The 15,466-nt window shown below is 33.9% G+C and overlaps 2 protein-coding genes across 4 annotated transcripts; both read right to left on the bottom strand.

The window, feature by feature from the left end:
- Window positions 1-275: 275 nt before the first annotated feature.
- On the bottom strand, window positions 276-7,365 carry LOC126701540 (uncharacterized). 3 transcript variants are annotated; one of them, XM_050399699.1, is made up of 9 exons: window positions 7,126-7,365; window positions 5,641-5,814; window positions 3,954-4,353; window positions 3,539-3,822; window positions 3,374-3,442; window positions 3,240-3,296; window positions 2,128-2,180; window positions 1,968-2,043; window positions 276-1,419 (listed from the first exon to the last, which is right to left on the bottom strand). In XM_050399699.1, the coding sequence occupies exons 1-9, from the start codon at window positions 7,167-7,169 to the stop codon at window positions 498-500; spliced, it is 2,079 nt and encodes a 692-aa protein (XP_050255656.1). In that variant the 5' UTR covers window positions 7,170-7,365; the 3' UTR covers window positions 276-497. The 3 variants fall into 3 exon arrangements, with proteins under 3 accessions (XP_050255656.1, XP_050255658.1, XP_050255657.1); XM_050399701.1 differs by having other exon boundaries at window positions 3,954-4,288; window positions 5,641-5,819; window positions 7,126-7,364; XM_050399700.1 differs by having other exon boundaries at window positions 3,954-4,288; window positions 7,126-7,364.
- Window positions 7,366-9,438: 2,073 nt separating this feature from the next.
- Window positions 9,439-15,116, bottom strand: LOC126702331 (carbon catabolite repressor protein 4 homolog 3). Its single transcript, XM_050401006.1, has 13 exons — window positions 14,712-15,116; window positions 13,783-13,946; window positions 13,606-13,671; window positions 13,112-13,164; window positions 12,944-13,025; window positions 12,737-12,823; window positions 12,145-12,237; window positions 12,034-12,066; window positions 11,768-11,880; window positions 10,964-11,075; window positions 10,724-10,809; window positions 10,553-10,637; window positions 9,439-9,902 (listed from the first exon to the last, which is right to left on the bottom strand). Exons 1-13 carry the CDS (start codon window positions 15,019-15,021, stop codon window positions 9,813-9,815), a joined length of 1,374 nt encoding a protein of 457 aa, XP_050256963.1. The 5' UTR covers window positions 15,022-15,116; the 3' UTR covers window positions 9,439-9,812.
- Window positions 15,117-15,466: the final 350 nt, after the last annotated feature.

Raw genomic sequence — 15,466 nt, 5'->3', positions numbered from 1 at the left:
TGACTTCCTGGAGAAGTTGATAATCATTGTTTAGTCCTAATTTGAAGTACAAGTCATTTAATGAATCCAATTTTTTCTCTTTTCCTGATAAGCCAAACCCAAAGAGGACGTGTACCCAGAAATGTGCAGTCCATCTCGTTAAAAGTGGAAGCAACATTGTCTAATCAGGATGGACCTCATGACTAAATTGCCAACCAATAAAAAATGGATCAATTCGAACCCCTTTGGCTTTGGGAATTGGAAAACATTTCAGAAGCTTCTCTGCCAAGTAAGAGTAACAGAAAACACATTTAATCAATTCATCACCCTATTACAAAGTATACAAATTTTGAGTACAAAATCATTCCCCTTGATAAAATTGATGGGAAAGATTACTGTAGTCCAGTAAAAATTACACCCGTATCACCTACTACAGTAATGTGCAACTAAGACACACATGATACAACAAACATGCCACGTAAAAGAGTGTTTTGGATGATCCATGGCATTAATTAACCTCACAGCCCTTTTTTCTTCAACCTCAGAGCCTTCTGACTAGATGGTTGTTTTGGAGTAGGCTCCACAAGCAGCAAGCGTGACATGACGTATGTCAAGAGTTCTTCACGATGGGAAAACGTGAAGTCCAAGTGGGCATACTCAAACTCATTGTATGATACATCCACACCTGAATTCTTCATGACTTTATAGTGCTTTCTTACCATTGATGGCCGAATTACCTTGTCCTTATGTCCAGCAACTAGATCAACAGGGATATCAATGAGCCCATAATATTCACCCAAGTCCAATGGCTCAGGAGATCCATACACCTCCATGTTAGCAGATCTCCCATAATCATACATTCTAAACTTCCCAGTGTGCTTCATCTGTGCAAGGTGAAGCGCCAAGTGAAATGAAACTCCTGGCATATCATTCATGTTGTAGTGTGGTAATCCTAACACACCAATCCAATTTGAGCTGTCTCCACCAACCACATAACTCATTAGGGTTTGGACTAGCCCTCCAACTGCAGGATAGTTGTGGAAATCCCTAGCCAACTTGTTGAGTAACATCCGGAAGAATCTGGTTGGTATGTAGAAGGCAGGCACAAAGGGTGCCAAAAAAGGACCAAACATAAGGAAAAAATACTCAACCACTGTGAAAACAAAAGTAGAATCCTGATGGAACCCGGCAGGTGATAATAAAATCAATCTAGATAGTCTGTGGGGCTTTTCTTCTATCCGTCGTGTTATTACATACATCAATATAGCTGCTCCTCCCAAGCTATGGCAGATTGCACAAAGTTTGTAAGGCTGATCATCACTTTCCTCCTGAAGAGAAGGTTGGCTAAGCTTCAATTCTGAAGTTTTCACTTCGTGAATCTTCTCTATCATTGCAGGAATATCCTCAGTGCCATGCTCATTGATGGAGTATTGCCAGTACCTAAATTGATGCTAACATTTAGTCACAGCATTACCATACCATGATGGTACCACATTATATAAGATATCTGAAATAATGCAGTCTCATTCTCCTCCCCCACCATAAATTTCTTGAATGCAACTGATTGGATAGAGGCATTCAAAGAGAGAGATTTGGATTTCAACTTTTAGTTTAAATGACTTGAATAACAAGTTTTTGTTTTTGTTTATGGTTTTTTTTTTTAATTGATGAAATTTGTGGATAGATTTAAATTTTAGTAATATCTGGATTTGAAATGATTAGTTGTAAGATTTTATTTCAAATCTAACATTACAAGTGTCTTTTTTTTTTTGGATAAGTAACATTACAAGTGTCGTTGTTCGAGTAAAATCTCTAAAACTTGAATATTCTTTTTTTTTTGATAAATAAAACTCAAATAATCATGTGTAGGTAAATTTATATTAAACAATTTATACTAACAACCATTCTTCAAATCCAAACAGACTGAAAAGATATAATTCCATATCAAAACTGACAAACAAATACATATGGAACTCATTTGTACTTACTGTCGTGAGGAAATGTTCTTGTCAGCATGTTCCCTAGAAACCAAACCCCGAAAATTCCCAAGAAAAACATCATACCCTGCAAGACATGCAAGCAATCACATATTCATTGCTCAATCGTGTTCTGCAAACTGTACATACTCTTAATGCAAATGTAGCAAACCTTGATCAAAGGCTGCAAAAGCTGGAGAACCAACAACCCCATTGGACACCCAACTGGGAAAAGAAAAAAAAAAAAAAACTTATTAGAATAAAAATTTAAGCAATGCATATAAAAAACAAAATTTTAAAATTTTGGAGATACAAGAAAACATAATGCAATAAGTTTATTAACTAAGAATGTGGTACTGAATTTACTAAAGAAGGCTTTAACAAAAGATATAGGTTTGGGCGTTCTAGGAGGGACGGGTGCAAACATGCTCTAAACCAACCTGTCTTTTATATGTTCTGGTCAATTTTTTCATTAATTCTGCTAAGGAAGTTAAGCTGCTGATAAAGGTTTGGCCATATTTATTAAAGAAAAGTAAATTGATTCCAGAGGACAAAAAGGAACATTCTAACATATTATGTTTTACCATTCTAAACATCTTTTTTTTTAATAGTTTTTTAATGATGCGTTGTAGAATTTGAAGGAAAGAAAGAGGATGCATCATGTAGAGAGCTAGCGTGAAAGAGGATGTAGCTCATATACAAATTTTTAAGAAAAATGAATGACAAGATGACAAACTACAACAATTTGGTGGCACAAGGCAGAGAAACCACATTGTCTGATGATGGGGTCACAAGAAGACAAAGGCCAAAAAATGGTTGCTGATAGGAACAACATTTAAACTTTTGTCTAAATATACAAAGCTAAAAGATGATCCCATATTTAGTAATCAAGTCCAAACCTATGTAAAGAAATCAATAATTTTGAATTTTCAAAGGTGGACAGAAATTCAATATTTCCACAAAATTCCATCCATTTTACCTACTTGTTTATTTGTTATTGGCTAAATTTTGATCTCCAGACTCCAACTAAACTCAAAGATGCAAAAATACATTAAAATGAAAAAACTACACTCCTGAGCCAGCCACCGAAAAATTATAACTTCAATAATTTTAATGTATTCTCTGGAGCACTTCTTCCATCAATCCACTCTCTTTTTAAAAAATCGAGAGAGATAGAGCAGATGGATCCTATCCCCTATGTTGAAACTAAATCGTATCTGCAACTGACTTTTCACTAGTGCAAATTACAACTAACCAAGGAAGAGCAAAGATGGAAAAACTCACCCCATAGATGAATCGAAAACTCCATGCTGAAGATAAACTGCTTTCCGGGCATCACGTCTGCAACATCACACTACAAGCATAAGGCACCATTCACCCAAAAATAAACCCAAAACCTGACAGGAACATGTTTTTACCTAGGAATTCTTTCCAAAAGAAGAACATAACCATCAGCAGTGACCACATGGATAGCTTCATATGGGTACCTAATACAGGTAGAAACGTAAGGTACTTGCAGAAAATATGAATACTTCCAGAGAGAAATATAACTTGAATAAAGTTAGCGGGAGCATAGCCGTTACCCAAGTTCCGTTATGACATCCTGACATGTCCGGGCATCTGTATTTAGAGACTGATAAAAAGTCATATTCTGTTCTGTAGGAGCTGGATCATTTTCCCCAAGAGTATCTGTAGTAACAGATACTTCCACAACGTTACCATGATTTTCTTTAGTACGCCCAATGTAGTATGAAACCCCTCTGAATAGTTTTCTGAAAGCCTCTGATGGGGAAAGAATAAAATGAGCTGCCTTATGAACAACATCAAAAATAGCTTCGATGAAAATCTCTATTGCTAGATGAAGATCCTGGAGAGATAATGAGATACATAAGCAAAAGGGAAATCATGCATGCAAATCAATCCATAAGATGAGAAAAACAAATGATAAAAAAATCACAATTTCCAAGATTGATAGGAGATCGCAGTCCTTGCACAAACCTCTATGACTCCACGTCTCCTGTCAGTGGTGCGGTGAACAATCTGGTCCCTGAGGGTAAACACTCTCTTAATCGAATGTAAACCTGAATGCTGGTGGCTTCCAGAGAGAGCAGGGGCTTTTGATACGCTATTAAAGAGAAAACGATAAAGATAAACTGGGATCCCCATAAGAAATTTTGCAGGCAACAGAATCCAAAAGAATATGCATCTGATCCATCCTGTCCGATGCCTATCATACTTGGTAAAAGTACTGGCTCCTGAGACACGTGAACTTTGAGATGAAGGTGATGCAGGATATATGTTTCTGTCACTATCTTCTTCTGCAGATGAGTAATCTACACTTGATGTATCAGAATCCACAGAAAGCTCATAAATGAACTGGTTGAAAGAGGACACACCACTACAACATCACAGAAATGCAGAAATGTCAACAACCAAGATATGCAAGCACAAAACAAAGACTAAAAATTGCACAACAAACAATAAACTTTGGAGAGTAGTTTTTTTTTAATATGAAAAAGCTAGATATTCAGATAATCATATGTTGATAAAAGCACCATATAAGCCTAGCCTTACACACTATTGGAAAGAAATGATTTTTAAGGATTTTAAATAAATAAAAATTCTTTCATCAACATGCAAAATCAATTCAGAATTTCTTCCCCTTTTGTCAGCCACAAAGAGTTGAGTTTCATTAGCACAAAGTTGTGAGAATTGCAATGGCATTGGTGAACAAACGGAAAGCCAAGTTCAAGCAACGGTCAAGAAGACAAGTAAATTGTAGGAATACAAAATTCTCAAGACTGAATAAACACAAGAACAGAAAAGTTTAATTAAACATAAGAATCAGCACCCATGGTTGTTTGTAGTCAGAACCAAATGGGAATAGAAAACATATGAATCAAAATCTTTATTGACTGGAATCAGCACCAAGGAATTAGAAATCTTACAACAGATATTTTGTCCATCACAAACTTGTTTCCATAGTACAATAGCAGGCTTAATAGACTGTTAGTACTAAGTCCTAACCCTAATTGACTTGGGTCAAAGCCTTGATTCTAGGAAACTATTAGCCTAATTAGCTAATAAGACCTAAATTAAAATCCAATAGACTAATAGTAAAATTACAATTGCCTTCTGAAATTAAATAAAACAAAATTAAATTTTTTTTTTCACTCTTAGTGCTAACAACAAACTCAAGATCAAAGTAATTTGTACCCATGGGAGACCAATAGAACCAGCTGGTCAAAGTTACAAGGAAAACCAGTCCATGATATTTGAAATTGCATACTTACGTAAGGTTTAATAATCAGTCCATAGTTTCCATGTTTTGAAAAATGAAAATGTAATTAGTATCGTCAACATCTTAGTACACAACTAGATTTCATACCTAGGAACCTATGAAAGTAGTTAAGTCCTATCTAGAATGTCTAAGAGCATGAATTTAAGCTAATAAGAAGGCAGCCTACTTTGAGATAACAATTATTTTATTTCTGGGAATTACCCCCTTTTCTGCCTGCTTAGGTTTAATCTGCTGTTTTAATAAACATATCTTTGCAGCAGCTGCATCACTACTTGTCAAGAATAACTCTCTCCATTCTGTTTAACAATGAACGATCCCAAGCCATCATACAAGCTTTGGATGCAAAACAATTTCGTAGGTACCATCAAAATAGTTAAAACTTACTTTTCCATCCAACGTGGAAAACGAGGTCCGCGAAAGGTTGGCCTAAGCTCCCAGCCATGGATACCTTCAAGGATCTTAGCCTTCCCCGGCAAAAGTGTCAACAAAAGCGCTGACACTCCATTGATCAGCCTCACAATATTGTTCAGAGATTCGTAAGTGAATGTCTTCACTGACCTGCACTAAAAAAATAAAAACAAGAAATAAAATACAAATTGCTCATGTCATAACCAAAAATATGCTATATCAAAAATGCTTGAGGGAAATAATCCTCTGGAGGGCACCTAAAGATAGATGGATAAAGCCCTACATAATGTGGAAAAATATGAGCCTTAATGGCACCCAAACTATAACTAGTACCATAGAGAATCAACCAAAACACAATTGTTCTCAGCAATACTGAAGACAGCATAGGAAAATTAGACATACTTTGGGAAAAGAAAACGACCCCGGAAACCCCCACCACTAGAAAGCTAAAAAATACAATAAAGTGCATGAATTTCAAACTTCTTCTATATTATGAATAGTTTTATGATATGCAAGGACAAAGGATGAACCAGGCCATGCAATCAGTCAAATAATTCACTTATCAGTTTACGGAAGTCCCAAACTTTTGATCAAGGCCTACTTCTTCAGAATTCTGAAGAGAACCAAACACGGCCATCATAGGCATTTATATGAGAGCCATGACCTCCTACATATGCATACACTAACACTTGTGAGTACTCTCAGTAAAATTGAGAATACTTGATCAAATTCTACTAATATGACATCGCCAAAAACCTTGTAACTCAGTGAGCTTACCTAAAGGACAACCAAGGTTTAATTCCCCTCCCCAATTATTGTAACAATTAAATTATGAAAAAAAGCTAAAGCTACTACAAGTTTTACTACATAATGCTTACAAACTGATGTGGCGATCGATGCAATTGGTGTGGGCTTCAACTACCTAATAAATGAATATTTGAATTGCCTCTTTGTAATTAATGACACATCAATTTATAAGCTCTAAGCAGTAAAACTTGTAGTAACTGTAGCACTGATATGTTCCAGATAAAAGGAAAAGGCAAACCCTGCTGAATGCTGATCACTGACTATTCCTAAATCATTTTAATATCTAAACAAAGCTAATAATAATTATAATGACAATTAATGGGGGTGGTGACTTGGCATAATCTAAGCCATTCCTTAATCAAGTTAGATGATCCTGGTTATTTAATCACAACTACTACATTTAAAAAAAATAATAATAAAATAATAATAAAATAAAATAAACCCAGAAATGAATTAACATTTCTTGATTGACCCAGTTGGTTAAATCATCAAAGAATCCCATATACACAAACAACAATAAAAACCAAAAATAAATAAAACCCATAAGGACATAACCCAAGATGAGCGCAATACATAAAACTCAAAAAGAGAGATACAATCATTTTATCCAAATCAATACAGAAAGAAGAAGAAGAAGAAGAAAATGGGGCTCACTCTTTTGCGACGGCGAGGACGTTGTCAACGACGCGCTGCAACATTTAATTGAAAATTCAATTGTATGCAATAGTGTTTTTCGCTTCTTGTTTGTTTTTTTTTTAGATAGAAATAAAAATCCGAATCTAGATTTTCTGCAACAACAAAAACAAAAACAAAGAAAAAAAAAAAACACAAAACAAAATCTTATGGAAGCGAAGAACTTGGGAGAAAAAAAAAGCGTTGTGGTGGTGGGGACTGGTTGTGGCTTACAAGTAGCAACGACGATTCTTGACGTAGCAAGTAAGCCAAAAAAGTCGACAAACAGGTCGGTTATTTTCATTTTTTGAAGAGAGGACACGTGGTGGGTCGTGATTGGGTGAACGGTCTAATGGGTCGCTTTTTTGTGACTCCAGGTGTGAGATTACATTTGTGGGGTTACGGCTACGCGTAATGTTTTTTTGACTTTGTGGTTGTGGCAGATTACGGTGGCTCCACGTGCACTTTGTGACATCTGGACCGTTGATCAGTGTGGACGGTTGTGATGTTCGTGCTAGAGTTTTCTACTGGATAAAGTTCAAAAGGTCGCGTCACGTTTTTATAATGGGACCAATTCTTTCCATCAAGTTGTTTGTAGAGAATTTTTTTTCCATTTGTTAAATATGAAGCACGTGTTTCAATATGGAAAAATATATATATTTTTTATATAAATAATCATTGTATGCAAACACATTTTGATTCAAAATTGTTTGATTTTATATATAAAAAAATTATCCAATAGAATATTGAATGCACAATAATGTCCAAATCTACCATTTTAAATTAGGCCATCATGATTCATGTGATCATGTCTACCATTTTAAATTTCCATTTATGGGAAGACAAATGCAGGCCATCATGATTCATGACATAGGAGTAGTTTATATATATATATATATATATATATAAATATATATAAAGTAAGAAACTACTACACACTCTTGATGTGATATTCACTTCATAAGTATAAGTGCTTGTAGAGTGCGGGGATAAAGGTTGGAGTTCAAGTCTCTAAGAGAAAGGTTCACCCACGTATAAAATAATAGAGCAACTTGTTTTATAGGAAGATTAGGTGAGAGAAATGAGTACTATGTAATTATATTTAAAAAAAGATATAATAGTTTTTCATGTCATGATCATGTAAAGTTTCAAGTTTATTCAATTAAGGTTTCTCCATCAAATTCTATTAAAGATTGTGTTAATTGTTCAAATTTTTTTTTCTTCAAATTTTTTAAATTAAAAAAATAAATCCAATTGATTGAAAAATATTTTCCAGAATTTGTTTTTAAAAAAAAAACTTAATTGAAGTTAACGGAAAAGTCTTAATTGAATAAACTTGAAATTTAAAGAATTAAAATGAACGAAAACAAAATTAAAGTACTAAAATGAATTAGTCTAATTTATTTACATTGATTCTTTAATTATAGTCATTAGCCAAAAACTTTATAACTCAATTAACAATTTTTAGTATTTGAATTCTCCTCTCCTCCTATAATATTGAATATATAAAAATATATATATATATATATATATTATAATTATTATTATAGGCATTGATGTGATATGGTGAAGAAAGAATGTAAGTACAAGACAAAATGTCTGGTGTAGATTAGTGTAACCACTAACCAGACCTAGATATCTATTAAAGAAAGAGATATGGCTGGCATGAGCATAACCACACACATGATTTTAGGCCGATTACATTTAAGTTAGGCTGTACTGTAATTACTTTCTAGGGTCCCAAAAAAATCTTTCTAGGGATAGATGGGAAGATTTGATTATAAAAACAGTCACACCACAGAACAATGCATATAAGTTTTTTTGTTTTTAATTGATAATTTTGAGATAAAATTCTACTCTAATCGTATATGTGTGAATTTCCTTTTGAAAACTAAAACCTGATCCTTGTTCTTTTCACTCTACAAATATTTATACTTGTGAAGTAACTATCACGCCAAAAGTTCACGGTGTGTATATAAAGGGGAAGTACATCAACTTTCATTCAAGCTAGTGTATTGCATGTCTGGGAAATTAAATCAGTTTTTTTTTTTTTTTTTTTTTTTGGTGTTTGCTGGGTAATTTGTTATTGCAGGGGATTGAACCCCTGAATTAGCGGACACATAAGGTACCGGGTACCACTCAGGCAACTGGGCCCAGCGGTTAAATCAGTTAAATTCACCATTAATCAAGAGTCATTTTTGTATGAATATAAAGAGCTGTAGCTCATACTTGTGCGAACAGCATTTACAGCTATCAACTGAAAACTGTACATGCCCATATTAACAGCACTAGAAATTACCAGAGAGGATAGAGATGAAATTAATTAATGTTAAATCCACATTGTTGTCAAAGCTTAATAAAGAAAACATTCCATCTAAAAATAATAATAATAATAATAATAATAATAAAGAAAACAAAGAAGTACAATGTCTATGAACTACCTACTGCTCAAACCCATAAACCTATAAGTTGGCTGAAAAATGCTGCAAAGAGAAGTCCTTCATGATCTTGTTTATTTAAGCATGGAACTCAATTTTTGTCTTCCCAAATAGTCCATAGAGAACAGTCAAATATAGGCTTCTTTTCTCGGTTGATTGAAGTTGACTTTTAAAAGCTCAACACAAAATCTGTCACCGACAAATAACTTTCTTCTCTAGATGCTAGGTCAGCTATACTTGAGATTTGAAATTGTTGCCTTCTTTTGTTCTTGGTGTGAAGGCAAACTCAGAAACCAAGGCCAAGTGATCACTTCCCACTTTCTGCATAAGAAACAATGTCAATTTGGATAATAATGTACAGACATCAAAATATGTAATCAATTGAAAACCCATTATAAGTCAATGGAGAAGTGTATTACAGTAGGACAAAATAAGGATTTCTGTGCTTAGAAATTCTATAATTCTATTAAAATATTTTCAATTTTGCTAGAACCCATTGCCATTAAAAACTTAAACTTAGAAGGCCCCTATAAAGGGCAACAGTTATATGATACTTAACTAGAACAATTATAAAGACCAGTTTTCAAGAACAGGCACGGGCATATAGAAAAACTTCCAAATACATTCTACCATACTTGCAATATGATTTTAGAAGTAGAGTTAGCTGACTGAATAAGGCAAGAAGCTTTTCCTAGTGGATTTCAGAACAGATTTGAAAAGAACAAAAGTTCTTCAGCAGAATGTAATATGTCAACAAATTCCACCAAAAAAGTTCTGCCTTCAGTTTTATGTTCAAGATTCAAACCCATAATCAAGCGAAAGAATCCCAAAACTTAAAAAAACTAAATCCTCTCACTTAATTCCACATTATAATCCAAACCGTGCAAGTGTATATCACTCTAGTCATTGAAAAATTCTATAGAGTTTTGACTCAAATTTCATTTGGTGGCAGAGCTCTCGAGTCTTCTTACCTTGCAGGGGAGACCACCTATACTCTGGAGAATGTCAAGTGGAATGGTATCCAGAACTCTTGTAGGTACAATACCATCAGAGTACCTGAATCAGTTCAAGACAGTTGACATTTCCATCATCACCAACCACCATGAGAATCATCATCAAAACTTTCAGAGAAAGCTACTTACCATAAATAGTCAACAGTTCCAAGGAACTTTGAGTGGTAGGATGTAGCTAAAGGTTCACCATTACATCCCCGAGTTTTTTCAGAACCCTGAGAATATATAGATGGAAATACAGTTTTTTTAAAAAAAAATAGTGACTTATATGATGCATAAGATAGGAAAAGAGAACTACCAACCTAGGAAGACGAACAACAACCAAAAAAATTTAAACAACAAAGTTGTAAAATAGTAGAATCTAATAACCTTCACTGTGGCATAGGAGCTGGCAATCTTCAAGGGATGCACAAGTAAATGGCACCCAGCATTTCCAGTTGCAACTTTTACCTCTTCATCAGTCCAGCAATTGTTAAATAATCTGAAATGAACAGTATTCAAGCATATGAAGTTCAATAATTACCACTAAAAAGTAAGAAATATAGTATATATTTTCCCTGTTCAAAGTAAGAAATGACAAACAAGATGTTCTAATTCTAGTTATCCTAAACCAGGTATATACCTCTAGGTGTGATATCAACAACTCCAAGACAATCCTTACTATAGTTAAAATTGTCAAATAGGACAAGATCCTAAGATGGAAATAGGAATTGAAGTGAAATAATCCAGAATATATTAAAGAATAAGAGGTAAGTAAAGTAGTAATTAAAGTAAATGATTTAACTCATAAAACCACGGTACCCGCAGATTTAATATGCAGGACTAGATTCTGGAATCTAATGGGATGAATACATAATAAATAATGAAAATCTCACCCAAATCTGGAAGGTGACAAAAGTATTCCAATGTTTTGTTGTTTTAGAAATTCAGAAAGAGAAGAACCTCTATTCATATGGTTGAGAAAAAAAAAAGCAAATGGTTTAAATTCTTATGATATTAAAAAACAAATCCCCAATGCTTTGCATGAGAATTAATTGTGAACTTACAAAGTAATGCAACTAGGCCAGCTCCAAGCACAGTTGTGCTGCTCTTAACCAAATCAAATTTACATACGTATATCAGTGCAGAATAAATAAAAAATCTAACTACCTACCACAAATAAGAAAAGAATACCTGTTTGTCAAGATCAACGGACTCCTCATTTCTTTCTTGACACCCAAAACTTGAGAAGGATGACAATTTCTCTGCCCAGATAACTCTCTTTTATCATATAATAAGATATTTAGCTGCGAAATAGAAACAAAAATTAATTATAATCAAGCACTTTGGCTGTGAAAATTGGTTCACAAAATGACTACTGTCAATACAATTTATGTAAATAACTGACTTCTATAACCAAGATAATGTTCATGTGGTTAACAACTTTATAAGAAATTCACCTCGGAGGATGACAGGAACTTGTATATTGCACTCTGTCAACAAGAAGGTGAAGAATTAAACTTTATTAGTGCAAGATGTAAATTTGACAAATACAGTTTTAGATATCACACCTGAGGGGTGCTATTAAAATCTCCAGCAAGTACAACGGGGGCATTACCCCATTTTTCTGAGAGGATCTGTGCCCTTGACAAGAGAAAGCGTATCTGCAAAATTAAGTTATTCAATATCAAAGTGCATCAGCAAAATTGATGCATAACATTGATTTTTTTTTTTAATTATTATTTTTTTTGTTGGAGGTGGGCAGAAAAGTGAATGCAAACCCCAGTTTTTCTGTCATTAACATTCAGTGCACAAATGTTTACGCTAAAAGTTATTTTCTGACAATAATTAACTAAATTTTCATTAAGAGGTTATTAAGAAAATGACTTAATGGCAGCAGTAAATTGGTACTCACACATGCTTTTCGAATGAAAAATTCATTTATACTACTAATAAAGATTCCTTAAAAGTTTGTCTATGTTATAGTTCAAAATCAATTGTGGGAGGGTGCTATGAGATACTTAAGATGCACTTTACATTTGACAAAAGATCATTATAAGAGACATATATATAAGTCTACTTATTTTATTCCAGGAGCATAAGAAAAGTAATCATATTCAAGTTATGCATGATAAAATAGAATATCAAGGTAAAAGGACTTACTTGACCTAATTTAACATCTCCGTGGCTTGGGTTATAAAGGACATGGATGTTCCCAATCAGTAGTCTTCTTGATTCATCTTTACACATCTACCTGTACAGGAGAGGAAGTTAGACTCCAAAGTATCAATATGATTGTTAATAAGTATCAATATGATTGTTAATCATAACACTGCTAATACAAATCAGCATATGCTAATGGATTGGTACCTCAAAAACAGAAATTTGGGCAACATTGTCACGAAGACCAAACCCCTTGAATTCAATACTCTCTCCCTCCAATAACCGGAACCTAAGGAGTTAAAATTTGTTCATTTAGTTCAAGCTAACCAGTATGTATCTTAAAAGATAATATGAAACAAACCACAATTTTCTTACTCATTGGCTTTCCAAAACATAGCACAGCCATCAATTGCATCTCCAGTGCGTCTCTACAATTGCAGGAAACTTACTTAGAATTATTTAGTTTCAACTTGATCAAATCTGTACATGAATACAGTGACTTGACACACACACAGTTCCATTTACTCAGGTTGCGAATCCCAAATAAATAAGTTCCCAGTTATCAATTGAAAGACCACCATATGTTGGGTCCATTTTTAGTCAAGCATACCACAAATCAGCAAGTTGATAATATTAGCTTTCAAGATGAGTCAAATTCTTCTTAAATTTTTGGAAGATAGAAAATGATTTAAAAAATTTTAAGAAGAAAAGTTTCAAACCGGTTGGTTTTAGCAAAATTTTACTATACAACATACCAAGCAGGATTTTCAAAAGGCACACAAATGGAACCGTATGAAGGTCAAGTACATTTACGTGAATCTGAAAATACTAAATTCATGGACAAAGTTGGCTCAAAATTAAAAATTAACCTTATAGGACCCAACATATCCCGCTTTCACCAAAATCTCTGATAGATCATAATACTTGTCCACTTCCTGACAAAATAACATTTGACACCATAAGTCCATTAGTTTACCATAAACTCCAATTTTAATGAATCACATTACTAACACACACACAAATAATAATTAAGAACTAAGTCTTACTTGCAAACAGATTATATCAGGGTTCCATCTCATGAGCTCTTTGTATATGACCTTCTTGCGATGTTCCCACGTCATATAAAAAGAAGGAACATTTGTGTAGAGATCTCTGTGTTTCGAAGCATTTCTATTCCCCAATATGTTATACGACGCCACTGTAAATCTTTCTGGCACACACAACACACAAACCACAACAAATTGAATGCATTGCTCAATCAAAGTGCCAGATTTTTTACTATGTTATTCAAACTAGTCAGCATGAGCCTGTAAAACTTGTATGGCTACATCTTTCATGATTCAAAACAGAATAATTCTCTAAATTAAACAAGTCAACTACAAGTCTATAACCAAGCTTTAGTCCCAGAATTTTGGGATTGGTTGCTAAGAAAATGCAAGATTTAAAACAATTATAATTGTTTTGAATTTTAAACCGTTGGGTAAAACTGTAAAAGAGATGAAACCCTTTACTCTACAAAGCTGAATACAACTACTTTGGACTCCTTCAATGGTGAGTATTTCATTGCTGGAAAACCAAATCATTATAAAATGTAAGCACCAACATCTTCTCTTCTTTTCTTTCACAATCAAAAAGTTTTATTTATATCATATATATTGTAAGCATGGTTTTGTATACTACCACCGTTCAAGGATTTCTGCTATTGAACATGTAGTCACTAAGAATTGACCAAGTTAATGCATGTGTTCTTTTCTTTTCTTTTTTCTCATTTTTCCCTGTATTGCACAATATTTTTACAACACTTTCGTAACAAACAAATCTTAAACGACAAGTTGTCGTTGTTACTGGCAATGTTTTGTGTACAAATCTCATCATTTCTTTTTATAATTTAACACACACATAAATAAAGAAGTGCCTCATAAGATAAGAATGAAAGAATATTCCAAGGAGAATATAAATAAATAAATATTTGTACCTGGGGATGCAAGTGGATGATCGGGTTGGATCCAGTGGCGGACAATATCCGGATCCTGATCCAAGGATCTATGTGTTCTTCTAAGGGGGTTGTACCATGCACGAGAAGATAAGGAAGAAGATGCAGAAGACTCTGTGGGACCATTAATATTATTGGTGCAGCAAGAGGGCTTCACCTTGAAGAAGAAAGAGGGGTGGTGAGTCTTGGTCTTGGTCTTGGTCGAGCCCATTCTCCAGCTAGAACCACTGGTCATGGCCATGGGCGCACGAGACAAGACCCATGAGCTGGAACACAATTCCCAGCAGCTCATTCTAATCTCCAGCTCTCTCACCCAACTCAACTCAACTAAACTCAACTACCTTTGTTCAGTTCAGTTGAGTTTTAGGCGCGCCACGGTCTTGTGTGTTGTGGAGGACTTTATCCTATTTACACTTACACGCTGTCTCATCATTCACCACACCACTGCTCACTCACCCCTTTATTTTTTTTAAGTTTATATATATATATATATATATATGCAAAAACCATAAAAAAATCTAATTAGATTTTAAATTAAAATTTAATTAGAGTCTAATTTTAAGCCACATATCCCATCTAATTTTAAATTTTAAATTTTTGTGCTAAATTATTTAATTCATTGTAAAAATTAGAATTCAATTAGAGTTTAATTTTACGTCACATGTTTCATTTAATATAAGTTTTTAAATTTTTGTGCTAATTGAGTTTAATTTAATATATATATATATATAACCAAT

The sequence above is a fragment of the Quercus robur genome, chromosome 10 (assembly GCF_932294415.1).
Source record: "Quercus robur chromosome 10, dhQueRobu3.1, whole genome shotgun sequence".
Taxonomy (NCBI): domain Eukaryota; kingdom Viridiplantae; phylum Streptophyta; class Magnoliopsida; order Fagales; family Fagaceae; genus Quercus; species Quercus robur.
The sequence above is the reverse complement of the archived record's forward strand: the minus strand, read 5'-3'. Positions and strand labels throughout refer to the sequence as shown.

Coding starts and splice junctions, on each gene's coding strand:
- LOC126701540 (XM_050399699.1), bottom strand. CDS start 7,169: ATGTTGCAGCGCGTCGTTGACAACGTCCTCGCCGTCGCAAAAGA. Junction 4,354..5,640: donor TTTCCACGTTGGATGGAAAA/GTAAGTTTTAAC, acceptor GTGATGTTGTAG/TGGTGTGTCCTCTTTCAACC. Junction 2,181..3,239: donor GTTTTCGATTCATCTATGGG/GTGAGTTTTTCC, acceptor TTCTTTTCCCAG/TTGGGTGTCCAATGGGGTTG.
- LOC126702331 (XM_050401006.1), bottom strand. CDS start 15,021: ATGAGCTGCTGGGAATTGTGTTCCAGCTCATGGGTCTTGTCTCGTGCG. Junction 10,810..10,963: donor GCTCCTATGCCACAGTGAAG/GTTATTAGATTC, acceptor ATATATTCTCAG/GGTTCTGAAAAAACTCGGGG. Junction 9,903..10,552: donor TAGGTGGTCTCCCCTGCAAG/GTAAGAAGACTC, acceptor TTTCTTATGCAG/AAAGTGGGAAGTGATCACTT.